Source organism: Lithobates pipiens, unplaced genomic scaffold (assembly GCF_037356315.1).
Source record: "Lithobates pipiens isolate NorthernLeopardFrog02 unplaced genomic scaffold, aLitPip1_a1.2 Scaffold_8, whole genome shotgun sequence".
NCBI classification, from domain to species: Eukaryota; Metazoa; Chordata; class Amphibia; order Anura; family Ranidae; genus Lithobates; species Lithobates pipiens.
The window spans coordinates 462,977,963-462,996,857 of NW_027507903.1; the positions used below are offsets into that span (position 1 = coordinate 462,977,963).

General features: G+C 40.5%; 1 protein-coding gene across 1 annotated transcript; it reads left to right on the forward strand.

Annotated features, from left to right (window-relative positions):
* Positions 1-207: 207 nt before the first annotated feature.
* LOC143960181 (solute carrier family 45 member 3-like) lies at positions 208-18,435 on the forward strand. Its single transcript, XM_077468506.1, is given in 6 exon segments — positions 208-480; positions 1,000-1,761; positions 1,764-1,804; positions 1,806-1,824; positions 7,066-7,331; positions 10,809-18,435. Coding segments are annotated over 6 exon segments (1,689 nt in total). The 5' UTR covers positions 208-335; the 3' UTR covers positions 11,265-18,435.
* The last annotated feature ends 460 nt before the right edge of the window (positions 18,436-18,895 follow it).

Below are 18,895 nucleotides of genomic sequence, written 5' to 3' on the forward strand. Positions count from 1 at the left end.
CTCTCTTTCTCTCTTTCTCTCTTTCTCTCTTCTCTCTTTCTCTCCTTTCTCTCTTTCTCTCTTTCTCTCTTTCTCTCTCTCTCTCTCTCTCTCTCTCTCTCTCTCTCTCTCTCTCTCTCGGCTAATGACGCTTTAGGAGTAAGAGAGATTTTCTAGAGTAATCTTGTTTACATTACTTTACTTTTTTTCTTTTGTAGTATATTCACGAAGTGTGGGGCCCAGCATGAACAAATGCTGATCATCAGAATAATGCAGGTTCCAAATCCAGATCACATGACAAGCTGAACAGTCGGCACTATATTCTTGAGTGAATAAGGAGACCTCTCTCCACCACCATGGCCTGCAGCTTGCAGTGGCACCTCGTTCTGCTAAACTTCATGACTTGCGGCCTTGAAATCTGCGTGGCAGCTGGCATCACCTATGTTCCCCCATTACTTCTGGAAGCTGGTGTGGAAGAGCAGTACATGACCATGGTCTTGGGTAAGAATTAGACACTTTTTTTTTTTTTTTTTCTTCCTTCCATGGGACACAGTGGACCTTGCATACTGAATCCTCTGAAGGAGAATTGGCTTTTGTTCGCCATTTAATTCTATTCCTACTTTCCAATTTAAAGCGAACCTGAATTTTTTTTTCTTTAACGCTTCTGGAATGTATTTAGCTGATTTGAACTGGAAAGTTTAGGGCTTATAAAAAAAAAAACCCTATATGGTGCAGCATCAGTCCCACATTGTCTGTAAGCCCAAGAACTGAGCGATCACATGACCACTGACCTCTCAGTTCTCGGTCAGCTTGGAGTGGGAAGCGGCGACTGTCGGTCACGAGTAGCTGCACGATAATTAAGATTGAAGTTTACCACCTGCTAGACTGTTTTTTTGTTTGTTTTTTACCGTATCAGTTGTAAGGTAACTTATAGAAAATTCTGCCGCTAGCACTTTTTTTTTTTTTTTAAACCTTTTGCCTTGTCATAAGTACTCTATATTTACTCTTTGTCTTTGGCAGGTATTGGCCCCGTCCTTGGTTTATTCCTTGTGCCCCTTATTGGATCGGCTAGCGATAACTGCCAAAGCAACTATGGCAGAAGACGTCCATTCATCTGGATATTATCCCTCGGTGTTCTCCTTTCACTGTTCATCATTCCACATGCTGACTCCTTGGCTTCCTACTTTTTCTATGGCGGGAGCCGCGTCCATATTTTCTTCCTCATTTTCGGGGTGGGATTATTAGACTGCTGCGTTCAAGTCTGTTTTACACCGCTGGAGGCTCTTTTGTCAGACTTGTACCATGATGACGAAGACTGTGGCCAAGCCTTTGCCATGTTCTCCTTCATGATCAGCATTGGCGGCTGTATTGGATATCTGCTGACCTCTGTCAACTGGAATTACACGTATATGTCTCTTTACCTCGGCGGGCAAGATGAATGCCTGTTTTATTTGTTAATGCTAATATTTATTGTAAGCGTCCTTGTCACTATGAAGACTCTGGAGGAACAGAGCCACAGGCGACAGCCGGCCCTGGACCTCAAACCCTCCGTCACATCGAAGTCCTTCAGCAGAGGATGCTGTATACCAAAATGGAAACTGCGATCCTGGAAATGCAACCCAGTCCTATGCCTGTTGAGCCTCTGCTGGTCCGTCACCCCCAGGATCTATCATAGTTACTGTCGTATCCCTGCTGTCATGAAACAGTTGTGTGCTGCCCAGCTTTGTAGCTGGATGGCGGTCATGTCTTTCATGCTCTTCTACACAGACTTTGTCGGAGAGGGGTATATAAAGGGATTCCAAGTGCTGCACCAGGAACAGAAATCGAGAATACGTTACGATGAAGGTAGTAATGTCTGATCATACACTGTGCTATACTCCCTAAATAACATTTGCTTATAGAGTAGCAATTGAGATTTAAAGTATAACTAAAGGCAAAACTTTTTTCCTAGTTTTGGATAGAGTGGAGATCGATTTAGAACATCTGTCAGTTTTATTGCTGCCTGTGCCCCGTTAAAGAGATTCCCCATATCTCTTGTCCTTTCTATCCTTATCATTGAAAGTGAAAGTAAGAAAAAATCGCACATTTTGGGTTCTGCCCAGTAATGGGGGAAATCTTCTAATGGGGACACTAGTTCTGGTGACCTGGAATTCCCTTAATTTGCAAGGCTTTCCTCTCACTTCCTGTTTGGGACAGGAAATTAAGGGAAATCTCTGCAATAGGACACAGGTGGCGAAAAAAATATGATGGTTTATAACTCTCCTTGCTCCATCCAAAATGGGGGGAAAAAAATGTTTGTCTATAGCTCTGCTTTAAATTTGTAAAATTGCCATGATGTTAAAAAAAAAATCCTTTATTGTATTGCATTTCTTCTGATTGCATCCACTACTTAACATACTCTCCAGCGATGGCTGTAAACCATTTTTCAGGATTCTTTCTTGTGACAACAGTGGACCATGCCTGCATAATGCCACTCCTAGTCTTCATCAGGAACCCTTATGATAGGGTGGCAGCACAGTTGGGAGATGGGGCAGAGTATTGTCACCCTATAGCAGAAGAAGTCTCTAAACTTTCTAAACAAAGGGCCAGTTTACTGTGCTTCAGACTTTATGGGGGCTGGACTGTGGCCAGTTGGAGTAAACAATGTCCCATCATTGGGGTCAGTGGGAGAAATGGTGCCCCATCATTGGGGTCAGTGGGAATAATAGTGCCCCATTGTTGGTGTTGGACACAGTGCCCTAAGGGCCAGTTAAAGGCAGGCAAAGGGCCACATTTGACTCCCAGGCTGCAGAACTTTTTAGGAGGATCACTATGTTCATGAATGCTGCACATTTTTGAAGAGTAAAATTGCCACACACACACACACACTCGAACAAGGATAGGGGATGGGTGGGTGTGGAATCTCCACCAACTCCCCTTACAGTCTACATTGTAGTGGAAAAAAGATAACATCAGAGGGGGTAGCACAGAGAAGGCCCTCTGTAGCAACAACAGGGTGACCATAAGGCCCCTGCTAACCAAATGGGGCCTGGTATGGGCATACTTCCACATTTGTATTAGTGACCCTACCTCTTCTTACAGGTATGCAACACTTAAAGCGATTTGTAAACTTCAAGTTTAAAAAAAACAAACATCATACTTGCCTCCACTGTGCAGTTCGTTTTGCTCTTCTCATCAGGTAACCCCCTAGGAGAAGCACTCTCCCGGGGGGTTACCTTGCAGGCGTGCTCCCGAGTACATCATTGTAAGACTCGGTCCCGGCGCCCGCGTTATTGGATTTAATTGACAGCAGTGGGAGCCAATGGCTGTGCTGTTATCAATCTATCCAATCAATAGCCGAGAACCCCCGACCAGAGGAAGATTGAAATTACGTGGCTCAGGTAAGTAAAACTGGGGGGGGGCGGTCACTGTCAGGTGGTGGGTCACCTTAATGCAGAGAATGCATTAAGGAGAAAAAACACGAGGGTTTACAACCCCTTTAATCCAGAGCCCTCTCCAATAGAATCCCAGAGAGATATAGGAAACTCATGTTTAACTCTCCAGCATCTGCAAAAACTGAAATATGCGTTTGATGTGGACTGACCCTTTAAGTGCCACTCATGGAAATGCTGGAATTTATGGACGTCTGTTCCAGAACTCATTAATTCAGTGATGTTACAGTGCAATCCTTGTGCCAAATTCTGAGAAGATTCTCTGCAACTGTAACAAAGTATTTATATGTATGTGATATAGAGGGAACAGCTGACAAGCCCAGGATCCCTCCGCTCCATGTAGTCTATATATAAAAGCTAAATGAGCCACTCTGTACCCACTTCATACCAGCAGACATTAGCTGCCATGACTGGATAAAATGCCACTTTATGGATGGTGTTATATCAGGGCGTGGCCTGTCTGCCAAGAGAAGGATGTGTTCTTCGGTCTTCTATGGGAGGTCTATTAAAAAGAGAAGAATGTACAGGCACCAAATATACTATACAAGTTAAATGATTTAATCAAAACCAAAAATGGATAGGAAGTCGCAACTGTATCTAATGGGTATAGTTTCCTTAAAGTGAATTGTACTTTGCAAATACCAGTACTTCTCTAAGTAAGGGAGGATTTAGTATGGTAAAAATTAACTCCTCGGCCACCTCCTTAACATTGGTATAGTAGGGAGAACATCGGTTTTGGGATTTTCAGAAAAGCGCATGTAAAGCTTCCCTTAAAATGTATGTGTATATGTAGAAAAGCTTAACTACTACACAATGAGGATAGACAAATCTTCTACTGTGTGGTTAATGTATTTTGACAGTCGGTCCCACCATCTGTCAAAAGACCTGAGTAGTGCTTGCATCTGATTGGATGATTAGCTGACAAATCTGACCCTACCTGGCTTCTTCCCTTTTTTTTTTTGTTAATGGATATCAGGTTTGAAGGTTGCTGACAGGGCCACCCACAGAGCGAATTTCAGACAGTTCAGGTAACAAATATAAAGTAGGCTTCATCCTAATTTTGGCAGCAAAAGTGGAAATACATTTTTTTAGCTTCTCCTCTGGAGCAAATTTCTAATTTTTTACACATTTGTTAAAATATGAATTGTATGCTAAAACATTTTAACTCTTCCCCCAGAGTCATATGTATTTTCTAAAAGCAGAGGTCCTGTGGAATAAAAAGATGGTAGTTGCATTTTTTTTTTTTATATTGCCCAATATCAAAACTTTTTTTTTTTTTTGTTCTTTTTTGTGGTCTCTGTTCCCTTAGGGGGGTTACCCTTTACTTCCTGTCCCAGAAATACAACAGGGATTGAAAGTAATTCCTCAAAGTATTACTAAATCCACAACAGTAAAATCAGCTGTATATGCAGTAAAGCATGCTTGTTATACTCACTGTGGAAGGGGTTAATCCTGTGCATTGTGTGAAAAGGCTGTTTGATCCTGTCTTCTCGGATCCTCCCCTTCCACTGTCCCCAATGCATCTCCTGATAGAACATTGCACATGCTCACTTTGGTGAGTATTGCTGGAGAGGTTTTTTACTTTCCTGGGAGAGTGGCCCTGTGCTAATCACATGCAATCAGCACTGTCTAGACAGAGGGTCAGGGGTCCTGCAGCCTCAGAGTACAGTCAGAGGATAATGAAAACTCCTCCTACCAGCTTATACCAGACACTGATAGGAGTCACAAGACTGCTGTATCTTGCTGAGAAAACTCCACCCCATGGGCAGCAAGTACATTTTGTGAATTCAAGGGATTGTGCATCTTTACATTGTGTACTCTATGTCTTAAATAACAGGACCTAGTTGACTGGCTGAAGAGACGTGAGCCTTGTCTCGTCCGGAGTTAATAAGTTCCTGAGAGATGCATCTCTTAAGAGCCGCTCCAACTAAGTAAATGGGAGGGTGGTCTGTTTTACAGCTGTCTTAAAGTGAGAACAAATGGGGGAATCTGGGGGCGAGGAATGAGCTTTACAAAAATTGTGTGCTTCCCTGCATTTCAGTCTATGAGATAAATACACATCTAAATACATGCATCAAAATTAGGTTGGCTCAGCAGGGACCGGACAAATTTCAATCCATATAGGGAAGGGGATATCACCGCTCCAGGTAGATTAAACAAAAGTAATAAACTTCTCATCCAGTTTGGAAGCCCAGGTGCTGGCAATGCATATAGCAATTAAGATGGGAAGTAGTTCTGGACAGCCACACTCCAAATAAGTTTTTGCCTTTTATTCATAAAATGTAATCAAAAATGCAAGCCACAGCAGCAACGGACAGGAGACAACACGTTTCACACTTCAATACAGTGCTTAGTCATAGCTCTGACTCAGCACTGTATTGAAGTGTGAAACGCGTTGGATCCTGTCCGTTCCTGCTGTGGCTTATATTTTTGATCACAAAAGTTTTTGCCTTTTTTATTCAGAAAATGTAGAGTGCGTTTGTCCAGAACTTCTTCCTGTCTAAATTTCAATCTGTGTATGGGCGGGCTGGTTGTATACAAGTTGGTCTGTCGATAGACTTGTGTACAACTAGACTGTCTTTTTTCGAGAACAGTATTTTATATCTAATTCATCTCTCACACCTGTACACCCCTATGTACCAGAGCAACTTTTACATTTCTATCATGGGCCTGTTTATTTAAAAAAAAAATTTGGGGATAATATCCTGCAAAAATTTTATTTTTTTTATGCAATCTGGAAAAAAAGTAACCTTTTCTACGTTGCTCAGTGTTTAGTGTAAAAAAAAAAAAAAATGTTAATCTAGATAAAGTATGCATTTTATTCTTTAATTTGTCCTGTTTAAAATTTAGATTTATTATGGTAAAAGGCATTGCAAATTTAATTACAAATGAAATGAATGCTTGTGTGTTTTTATAATTTTACATTTTCTTTAAATAAAACACTAAATGAAACCAACAAAACAAACAAATAATTTTTTATTTTGTTCAAAATTTTAATGATTCGCAAAACAAAACACCAGCAATATAATTTTAGAAATATAATAAAGGACGAGAAGGTGATGGAATAGTTAATTAGGGCTGATATAAACTAAGGGTTAATAAGGGCTATATAAGATCAGATTTTATTAATAAAATTTTTTTTTATATAATTTTATATTTTGCTGCTTGCTCTACCTGACATCTACAGATCAAAGTTTATCCCTTTTGATCCACAGATGAGAGAAAAAAAATAGATACAAAAGTGACACTCTTACATTGTATCTCTCTTAGCCCTGGTCCACACTGGTATTCCAAGGCAATTTCAAAGCCACAGATCAGTTTGATTTGCACCTTCGATTTCATTGTGCCGATTTGAACGGTTCTATTGCCGACAATGAGGTGCGACTTGTCATGCGATTTGGAACTGTCAGTTCACATGTCAGATCACACCGGTGTGAACAAGGACTAAAATCTGAATGTGTTTATAAACACTGCGTCCGATGTATTGACAGCAGCAGCTCCTGCATTTACACAGCAACACTGTGTGGGGCAAAATAACAGGGCATTATAGTGATAAAGTAAAACAATTGTATGCTAAGATTATACATTCGGATAATGGAGTCCCTTTAAGTTTTAATGGCAGTCTGCTTTAAAATGATACATTGCTCTCTTTTAGGAATCCGTATGGGAAGTCTCGGACTATTCCTCCAGTGTGCAACCGCAACCTTCTTCTCCATGATCATCAACAAACTGGCCAAACAATATGGATCACGGAAAGTCTACCTGTCCAGCATGATCACCTTCACCTCCTCCGCCCTGGTTATCTGCCTGTCCCAAAATATTGTCGTCGTCACCATTATGTCTTCACTAACTGGATTTGCTTACGCTACACTTCAGACACTTCCGTACACTTTAATATGTCTCTATCACAAGGAAAAAGATGTAAGTATTTAAAAGATTTTAATGAGTATAAAGTAATATTTCTAATCCTTAAAGCGGTTCTCCACCCTAAAGTGGAAGTTCCGCTCATGTGATCCCCCCTCCGGTGCCACAATCGGCACCTTTCAGGGGGGAGCGGGGTGCAGTTACCTGGATAATCCAGGTATCTGCACCCACTTGCCGGGACAGGCCACCGCAGATGCATCAACTTAAGAGCATCAACTCTTCTGGGAAGACTTTCCACACAATTTCGGGCTGTGGGAATTTGTGACCATTTAGTCAAAAAGGGTGGCACAGTGGTGTAGTGGTTTGCACTCTCACCTAGCAGTAAAAAGGGTCACTGGTTCGAATCCCAACCACGACACTGCCTGCCTGGAGTTTGCATGTTCTCTCTGTGCCTGTGTGGGTTTCCTCTGGGTACTCCGGTTTCCTCCCACACTTCAAAGACATGCAGGTAGGTTAATTGGCTTCTGTCCACAAAAAAAAAAAAAAAATTGGCCCTAGTATTAGAATGGGGACCTTGGATTGTGGGCTACTTAAGGGTAGGGACCAATGTGAGTATGCAATGTACAGGTATAGGGACAATTATAGACACTCAGGTTGAATGGATGGACTGGTGTCTTTATTCAACCTAACTAACTATGTAACTTAAAAGACAATTACACAATTAACATGTTAATTAACCCAGCACTTAAGGCAGCCTAGGTGACCAGACAGTCTGTCTCCGGAGGTCAATGTGATTAGCTCTTTTAAGGATTGTGTATTGTTCAAAATTAACATTCAAGAAAACAGTCTCTCAAAAATGTAACAAAAAAAGATTAATATATCAATACCAAAAAACAGGGTGAATGTGGACAGAAAAGGGTCCTTGCAGCCAGTGTCCACGACAAGGAGATCTAGTTTTCAGTTGGTGTATCAATTCATCCCCAAGATATTTAGTAGGGTAGAGGTCAGGACTCTGTTCAGACCTCCACACCAAACCGTGTCTTGATGGACCTGGTTTTATACATGGGGGCGCAGTCATGCTGCAACAGGAAATCACCCTCCCCAACCTGTAAACACAGTATTGGAAGTGCACAGTAGTCTAATCTGTCTTTGTATAATGTAACATGATTAACAAGAGCTTTCACTGCAAACACCCCAATACAAATTAGAGCGGGGTTCGCATAATTTTGGCAATGTATTTTTGTACATTAAGCTTTAAAGTGCTTCTAAAGCCAAAGCATTTTTTACTTTTAATGCATTCCCTGTATTAAGGTAAAATATGTTCCAGTAGAAGTATTGCCCCCTTTTTACTTACCCGAGTCCTCAATCAATCTGGCTCTACGCTCAGTAGCGTCTCTTTCCCCACTCACAGGCTTTGGCTCCCACTGCTGTAAAGCATGATACAATTGTGATTTTTGGCCACTTTAAAGGAAAATTGTATAATGTATGGCCAGCCTTAGCTGAATCTTCTGTGATGATGGAGTGGTGGGTGGGGTCGAGCCACCTTGTGTATCTATAGAGGCAGGCAGCGTGGCTTGGAATCGAGCCTGCAAGTGCACCCTCATAGGATGCAGCTTTCTATGGGGGTGCACGGAGAAAAGGAGGAGCCAGGAGTGCCGGCGAGGGACCCCGGAATATACCATTGCACAGAGCAGGTAGGTATAACGTGTTTATTTAAAAAAATAAAAAAAAAACACGTTCCAGTCACTTTAACAACTTTTTAGGGAAGTGGTATATCAAAAAAACAGAGTAAAAGTATGTCTTGACATTGGATGTTAAGTGCTTAGAAACATGCAAGTTTGACAAACCTGAATGGCGTTTTGCTGATTTTTTTTTTTTTTTTTTTTCCTAGGAGAAAAACCTGAATTTTGTTTAAATTTCCTAAAACTTTAATTGTAAATGCATTGGAGTTCATAGGAAAGCAATTTTGACAATACACCGCTCATCCCTACCTGCCTTTATTTTGTTTGTCAATGTAATTACAAGTTCATTGGCTCCTGAAAGTGCACTTTATATGCACAATACCCAGTGTAATATATTTTATTTATATATATATATATATATATCTATTTATCCACAGTATATAAAGGTGTTTTAGGTGTAAAAAAACATTCTCTCGCTATTTCATATAGCCCATTCAGTTTCTTTCAGAAAATGTCACCTGAGGGCTCTTTCTCCCCTTTCAGTACCTGGATAAAACTTTTCTTAAAGGAAGCTTGATCCATTGGCTTTAGCACCTTCTGAATACTGACCTTTTTATATAAGTACACTTTAAAAAGACTATAAATTTTCTTCACTATATCAAATCTAAACATGTAGAGCAGCACTTCAATGGAATAAGTGCAAATAAAATCAAAATTAGTAATAAAATTATATATTTAATATAAACGAGTTGTAATGTCCATAAAAATATCCACTTGTAATGTGCCAGACTTTGAAAATCCGATCACCACCTAATGGGACCACACTCACCAGCTGTTATGATCCACAAATTTATAGGAAGGTCAGTCTGCTCATATATCATAAATTACATTTCGGAGGCCATCTCTCAATCTGTCACAACTTCTGATGGTAAGAGGGATAACCGATATGTATAACCACCAAGTACCACATGGGTATAAACACTGTCTCTACACTGGAAAGCTTAGCAATCTGTCACTGCTCAAAATATTCAGAGGAGTACCCAAAAAAGAAAAATTGCTTTTCATGAAGTAATGCCAAGTTATTAAAATTTTATATGTAAAAGCAGTAGGAAAACAACTCGCATGTTAAGTGCTTAAAGCGGAGTTCCACCCAAAAGTGTAACCACTTATCTGCTTCCCCCCTCTATATGGTGTCACATTTTGGCACCTTTCAGGGGGTACACTTCCCCACTCCTGGGAGACAGTGCTATCCCTCAGAAGTTTAGCCCCCTACCTCAGCCGTCAAACCAGTTGGAAAGCACAGCGTGCTTCGCGCATGCACAGTATGGGACCGGCTGTGAAGCCAATAGGCTTCATTGCCAGTTTCCCTTACCATGAATGGCAGTGGCAGCACCCAAGAGCCAACTTGAAAATCAGGGGGGGTGCCGACATTGCCGGAACCCTGGACAGGTAGGTGTCCTAATAAGTCAGCAGCTACAGTATTTGTAGCTGCTTACTTTTTTTTTAATTTTTTTATGGGCAGCAGAACTCCTTCAAGCAGAACCAAACTTTTCGCAAGCATCATAATATGGCTGCTAGGTGGCCACCAGATCAACAGAGATGAACGGATGAGATAATTATAGTCCTCAACAAAACCAGCAGATGGCAGGCCTCCTTAGCTTGCCATATGTGTGCCTGATGATGTCCATGTTCCACGTGTTTCGGCGTAATGCCTACACCAGGAACACTGAGGAGGCATTATGCTGAAATGTGTCAAGTGGTTATATTTGGTTATATTTCATATAACAGCAGTGATGTGAAGTGGTGTATTTTCTTTACTATATATCTCAAATATAACTTTACTTCTCCATAGGTTTTTATGCCGAGGCCTGAAGTGCCACACACCCGCAGTGGAAATATCCTTACCAAAGAAGCGGTCTGCTTTTCACCCAACTTGCCGCACAGTCACCAGAATGGTACTTATAAGCACAAGGAGCCAGGACACAATAAAGATGGCAGCTACCTTTCTCAAGAACTAGAGATCTATGTCCATTCCCAGGTCCACTGCCCAAAAAACAATAACGAGAGTCCCGATGGCACGGGTGACACTTGTAAAGATGTTTACACCAAACGTGGCATTGGCCTGGATTTTGCCACACTCGACAGCACATTCCTCCTTTCTCAGGTCTTCCCATCCCTCTTCATGGGGATATTGGTACAGCTAATGGAAAATGTCACTGTCTACATTGCATCATCGGTCATTTTTGGCGTTTTTGCCATTTACCTGGCAAACCGCATTGTTTTTGACCAAAAAGACATGCGGACGTAACGCGATTGCAGTGGAGCAGATGAGGCGTCAGTACCTTTTGTTTACATTGTTCGCGTTTACAATAACTGAATCCAGTCTGGCCAGTTGCTCCAACCAGGCTACCACAAGTGGTGCAAAATGCAGTGGTGGTGTACAAAGTTCAGTAACCTATAGCAACCAAAAAAGATTCTTTCCCTAACTTTAATCTGGTTGCTATAAGTTAACATACTTTTCACATCAGTATTGGTCTAATCTGCTATATTTAAAGCACATTTCCGAACTCCTCCGGCCCTTAGTCACCTAACCAACCTTCCCAACTCCTTCCCCCTCCCCCAAACTGGAATATTTTTCTTTTTTTTTTTTTTTTGATACTTCCTGGGCACTCTTTCTCTTTGAATATTCACTAAGCACTAGACTTTCCTCGGTTATGCAAAGAGCACTATGATCTCTGCATCATTGTATGTGAGTACAGGGCACCATGACCCAATGCCTTCACTGAATGTCCTCGGCCTTCGAAGTTTTATAATGCTGGGTGTCGTTCAATCCAGAAGACTGAGAACATCTGGTGACGGAAAGCTTTTTTTACTGTGGAGAACAGCCCTGGAAAAGCAGAGATCTGTAGCCAGAGCTTGCTTTTTTCAGTTAGAGGGACCTTTAAAAAAAAAAAAAAAGTTGGGTTAGCTACAGTATTGTCTGAAACATAAAGGGAAAGAACCGTGTATTATTCTCGGTGTGTACGATTCAAGCGTACCTGTCAACTGAATTTTAAGGCAGCTTTTCTTTGCTGTAGTGGTAGCTTCCTCATCCATTGTTTACACCCCCTTGTCTGTAGGAGACAGGTTTATTTATAAGGTGGGTCTATCCTTTTAAGTGTTTCTAAAGGCATTTTGTTAAAATAATAAACCTGGTATACTCGCCTGCTCTGTGCAATGCTGTTGCTTAGAGCGACCCTGTACCTCCTCTTCTGGGGTCCCAATGGCTCCTGCTGCTGCCCATTCCTTCTATGAGAAGAGAAAGATGGGGGAGAAGAACTGCAAATGGGCATATTGCTGTATCGATACAGGACACAAGTATTTGGGGGATGGGAAGGGGGGCCCAGCTAGTGGCAAATCCTTTCTTACCTTGGGGCCAATTCACACTTTGTGCTAAAATGCATGTATGATTCCGTCCATTTTAGTCGCATTTTAAAGCACGTTGACATACACTTCTGTTGGCAAGCATGCGCCGCATTATGGTGTGAATAGGACACATTGGAAAGGATTGTATTTCAGCTGTCCTTCCATTGATCTGCGATTTACAGCTGTGCTAAAACGCAGTTCAACGCACTGGTATGAATTGGCCCTAAATGCAGGAAATGCATTAAGGTAAAAAAGTTTTAGCTTTAGAATCACTTTAACAAAAAAAAAAAACTGACAGGTAAAAAAAAAAGTTGGCATCTAGAGATGCCTACAATGGCAGCATCTCTTGGTGCCCCCACTCTGGCTAAATGCTGGCCTGCTCTGATTGGACAAAGCATCAATCTTTACAAGTAAGTAGTGTTGGCGCTTGTCTACCACCTCCCACACATTCTTGCAGGCCTGATCCTATGGTGGCCCACCCCACTGTCCAATAGGAATATGTGAGAGGTGGAACGAGTGGGAAAAATTTAAACCTACTAGGAGGAGTTGAAACTTTGTTCAGTCACAACAAGCCTAACACTGGGGTAGGGCAGAGGTAAGGTAAGCCATATTGGTCGCTTTTTTTTCCCCCCCTTGTTAAAGTGAAAAAATAACTTTGAGTGCCAGTTAACACTTGTGCCATGTGGGAACCCTGCAAATCCACTGCGGGTTCTGGCATCACACCAGACTAGGACAACAGTTCACACTGCTATATGCAAACTGCTGGGAGCGTCAATACATTAATGTCACCCCCATTTCAGTTAGACTATCGCACTGCGAACTGACAGTTCAGACTTGAATCAGATCGCATGGGTGTGAACCGATTCTGGTGCGGACCAAAAAAAAGGGTCCTGTGCGAGTTTGGTCCGAATGCGATACAATATCGGCCATGTTATCACACGGACATTGCATGTGCAGTGCACTGTATTGCAGAGCACACTGGTGTGAACCGGCACTTAGGCCGGCCATACACAGTTCCAATCTCGGCAGGAACCAGGCGAGAAAGAACCCTTAATGGGCAGGCTAAATGTACCAACTTGAGTACAACCAGCCTGCCAGATTCTCTTGTGATTATCACTTAGTGGCTGCAATAGCCACTAGCGATAATGACTGGCTTCCCCTTTGCCCCCACTGGGAGAAGATAATTGCTCGGCAGGAGGGATGTCAACACTCCCCTGTCATGTTTATGAAAGGCAAATCCACTTTATACTGCAAGTGCACTTGGAAGTGCAGATGCTGTAAATCCAAGGGGTAGATCTGAAATGAGTGGAAGCTCTGCTGATTTTATCCTCCAATCACGTGCAAGCTAAAATGCTGTTTTTTATTTTCCTTGTATGTCCCCCTTGGATTTACAGCGCCTTTACTTTCAAGTGCACTTTCAGTGCAAAGTGGATTTTCCTTTAGTAAATAACCCCTTGTGTGTGTTGATGGGGAAATTGGGAAAGGAATTCGCTCCATGTATGGGGCAGCCTTATAGTAATTTATAATAAATGTCAAAAACAGTATCCGATTGATTGAAGAGATAACGTTCTAAACCCATTTAATATATGGAAATTCTGATTTTTAGAGAAACCCTTATTCCAATACCGTTTCAAAAATACTACTGTTTTATTCCACATTTTAAGACAGTGGAGCAATGCAGATCATTCCTTTGTGGCTCACTACCGGTATGTATCTGGTCCGACTAGTATAATGTACAGATACTGTCTATATTTACAGTATTCTACTGCATGTAGCTCTTCCAGGCATAGTCGCCCTTCATCAAAGGCACTAGCGAAACGTGGGAACTAAACTTCTCATACATTGAATCTCTCATTTTTCTCTCCAGTAATTTAAATATTGTGCATTTTATTAAGAAGCATTTAAATGTACATGCATATAATTTATTATTGTTTTTAGGTTTTATTCTTTTTTTATTTTATACTGTACTGTAAAATGTTAATCTGTCCTTTTTTAAGGATTATTAACTACTGTTCCAGAATCCGCATTTAGTTGCCTCATTGTAATTGTAATGTAGGATACAAAGTGACGCTGCTAGCTTTTGATATTCCAGTTTTACAAATTGTAATTTTTATATTTTTTTTGTTGTTTTTGTTTATAGGCTGAGATTTAGGTGTTCAAAACGTGGTGCTGCTACCTGCACAGGGGGATATATGGCCTTGGAAGGGGAGGAAGGGGGTGTAGTGGTGTTTGGGTGGGAATTGGAGACATGACTAAACGCTGAGGTTCCATGCAATACCTCATCCTATGGTGATGTCATCAGTTAGTGGTAATTACATAACTTAAATATTCCATTATACAAAAAGGCTGGAGATGCCTGGGATAGCTCAGCTACTACTAATTTATATTTATTTTAATTTTTTTGTATTATTATCTACAGCTATAACGGTTTTCTTTATTTCTACATATAGGGGGAAAGGTTAGCACCTTTTTGTAAAGTTGTGGTTTTTTTTTTTTTCTTCTTCCTTCCTTTTTTTTTTATTTTCTTCTTTTTTCTTTTTTTTTTTGCTCTGTGTCCCCACTGGGGGGATTTGCCCTCTATGTTCTGGTCTCTTTTGCCACCAGGACAATAGAGTAATGAGTAATCCAAAAGTTTACCACTGTCACCAGAACAAGTGACAGGTGAGTGGAAATCATTCACTGGGGACACCTCTTGTGGTGACAGCTGTCTAGTAGATTTCCCCTCACTTTAAGCTAAACTTAAGACCAATAAAACAGACAAAAATGAAATGACTGAAGCTCTGTAATCATTAATACTTCATTGAATGTATTGTTTTAAATGTAAAGTACCTAAATTTGACCTGTTGGCCTGATGCAGCGTCTGTACAGCAGGGCTGAAGTGTGCCATGACTACAAGAAGTCGATCGGTCCTCTGATAGGAGAAAACGTGACAGAAAATGAGCTCGCTGCTGTCCTTTTTCAAATTTCACTGCCCAGTCACAAGCTGGGGTGGCTCCAGAATGACATGGGCTCAGAGGAAGTGGATTAAATTATACTGGCCATTAGATTGAGGATATCTAGCGGCAGAAAAAAATACTACAGGGGAAATCTCTGGATTGAAGTTCAGTATATTTGCTGCTTTAAGAAAGAATTCCTCTCACTTGCTGTTTTTCCAAGGTAGGGAAAAAAAAAATCACAATTTGATGGTTCGCAAAATAAAACCTGGCTGTGCTTTGAAAAATTCCTTACTCTATCCAATACACTGGCTGTAGATACACTTTAATATTTGAAAATAAGTTAAGAAGTATCTAAAGTGAATTTTTTTTATTTATTTTTTATCCTTTTTGGATAAAGCCCCGTACACGCGATACGAAAATCAGAAGTAAAATTTAGTCTGAACGATTTGTGGATTTTCGGATCGTTGGTACAGTGCTTTCGACAGCCGCTTCCAATTTTTCGTCCAACAAAATCTGGATGTGTAGACTATATAAAATTGTTGTTGTACGTGAACTCAAAATCCGATTTTCGTTTTAATTTAGTACGGTTTTCATCAGAAAAAAAAATTGTAAGAGCAAGACTACTTATGGTCAGAAATAAAAGAACACATACAAAACTATTCAACACACACATTACATCACTTCTGAAGTTGTATTCTGTCATACGAGAATTTTCGTATGGTGAGTAACCTCTTCACTTTCGTCATGAGACTAGCATGCAACAAAAAATGGATGAACGGTCGTCCAAAAATCTGATGGTGTGTATGAGGCTTTAGGAAGGAAATGTTGGGTTTCTTTTTGCCAACTGTATCCTACAACAGGAAGTAGGAGGAGATCTCTTGAAAATTAGGGAATTCCTGTCTTTACACAGTGTCATCAGAACAGGTGTCCCCATGGCATGATTTACCCTCTACTTTTGCTATGGTGACAATTCAAAATTAGTTTTTAATTTTCATTCCTGTTGACAGTGGTCGCCAGGGCAAATAATAAGGGCAGATTTCACCAGCCGGGAGCAGAGGCAGCAAGAAAACGTAAAAAACTAAAAAAAACCTTGGCAATCTAGCTAGGATATATACATGAGGACAATTTGAAGAGCTGAAATATCTTTCCTGCAAAAATGTCTGCTGCATGCTTTCCCTAGTGCTGGTCACATGATCAAACCTCTGGTCACATGATCTCTAATGAAATATAAGATCAGCTGGTCTTAACATGAAAAACAGGACACATTGCGATTTTTGAGATTACTCTTTAATTATTAAGAGGCCCCGAGATCAAATGCCTAGGCAAGGCAAATCTGACTACTTACAGTATAAATCTTTAGGGCCACTTGTAAATAAAGAAAAAGGGTTCAGCATGTTAGTAAAATTATAGTAGTGCTTTCAATTTATTAAATTTTATTCCAAAGAAAAAGGGTCATGAAAAATGTGTTTTTTTTTTTCATCAACTTTATTGCTATCACAAATGATAAAACACATTCGTTTTGATAACATGGGCAGTTACAGGTACTCTTTACAGAGAGATTTGGCCCTTGTAGATCCCAGATCTCTCCTCTGCCCTCAAAAGCATCTGATCAAACCAAGATCAGTTTGTTTAGATGCTTTACAAGCCGGCTTGTAAACAAAAAAAACAAAACTGGAAATGACAAAATCCTTGCCCTTCCAGTTTCATGTGGTGTTTACACTGACGGGTGCCAGCGGTCCTGGGCTTTCAGGTGCGGTTGTAAAGCCTGGAACCACAGCCACCTGTCCAGTGGTTTCCGTGCCCAGTGGAAGTGATCGGGCAGCTGCAGAGCCACTCAGATCACTTCTACAGAAAAGCTTGTTGCTGCCTGAAAATTTTGATACCAGGATCACGGCTGCAGCTGCATGCATAGCGATGTTACAGAAAATCAAAACGCACTGCTCAAAAATCGCAACGTGTCCTGTTTTTCATGCCATAGCTCATAAAGAAAATTGGCTTGTCTATGCATTGGGACTGAGTTGGGCAATTCTGGAGTGAACAAGCCCTAAATTCAGAGGGGCTTCACCACCAAGGGCAGGGCTGGCTTAAAAAATATAGGTACAAAAAATTATTTATTAATAATATTTGTTTTGCTAAAGTGACTGGGTAAACGAAGAAGCCATACTCTGCTTGTCTGCTGCCCAAGATAAGTGCACAGTTGGAGAATTGAATATTAAATGTTGTCTTTAATTTAAAGCAGCTAAAGGCCACATGTAAAGTGTGAAGAGGGTTTACGTGGCCCAGTAAACACCAGTTTGACATGCCTGTCCTGAGCCTTTGGTTATGTGAGCAGCACTGCAGTGAACTGGGAGCAGCATTTCTCTAAGAAATCATTCCATTACTCTTCATTTATGCACCCAAGCAAGTCTGTTACCATAGAATTATGTTCACATCAGAGTGTAGGACCATCTCAGTGCAACTTTGTTATATACCGTACTCCTTCATTTTTGTTGCTGCCCATCTTTTTGTTCTTTTCCATCACTGTGTCAGTGACCACCATGGCTCTGCTGTGAGCCTAAATTCCATTTCCCGTGAACTCTCCATGTATCTCAGGTAAGAGAAGACTGACTTCTGGTTGGACTGGTCTGGAGTTCTTCCTAAAGCTATGGAGCACTAGACCCCCCCCCCCCCCCCTTTTTGATACTTGCAGCTCACAGAAAGAAGTGTTTTCGAAGGAAACCGCATAGCAACCCCATTCCAGCTATCATTTTCCTAGTAAAGTTTAGCAGAAAGAATTGGAAACCTCATTGGTTGTTGTGTGCACCAGAGGACCATTCCTACACATTCAGTTCAGGCCTAATGTCCCTTTTTTTTTTTAACAAGCTGGCACAGAAGCAAAATCTGTATTGCCATAGTGACCTCTTATTCTAACACTGATCATGTATCCCATGGACTTCACAGTTAACCTTACCAAAACCTAATTCCTAAGTGCCTAAGTATAGCTGTGTTTTCATACAAAAATGTAATATTTATGGGGAGTTTTTGTTTCTTTACTGAAATAATTTATAGGATGTTTTGTAACTTTTCGATCAATGTGTATATATATATATTGTGTATACAAAATTGCATAAAACTTTTCAATAAATTATTATACTACTACTGCTGCTGTTAATGCATTTTATTTGGGTGAATTAAAGTGTAAGTCGGGGCAAAAAAAAAACCAAAAAACTATGCAATATACATTTTCCTATTTTTTTTTCTCCTTTTTAACCACTACCATACAGGGCATTTTCGCCCCCTTCCTTCCCAGACCATTTTTCAGCTTTCAGTGCTCTCGCACTTTCAATAAGAATTGTGCAGTCATGCTACACAGCACCCAAATGAAATTTTTATCGTTTTGTTCCCACAAATAGAGCTTTCTTTTGATTGTATTTATTCACAACACCGTTTTTAATTTTTTGCAATATAAGAAAAAAAAAAATTGTGGAAATTTGGGAAAAAAAAACAATATTCTTTTTATTTAAAAAATCCAATAAAATCTAATTTTGTCGTAAATTTAAGCCAAAATGTATTCTGCTACATGTTTTTCGTAAAAAAAAAAAGATTTCCGTTAAGTGTA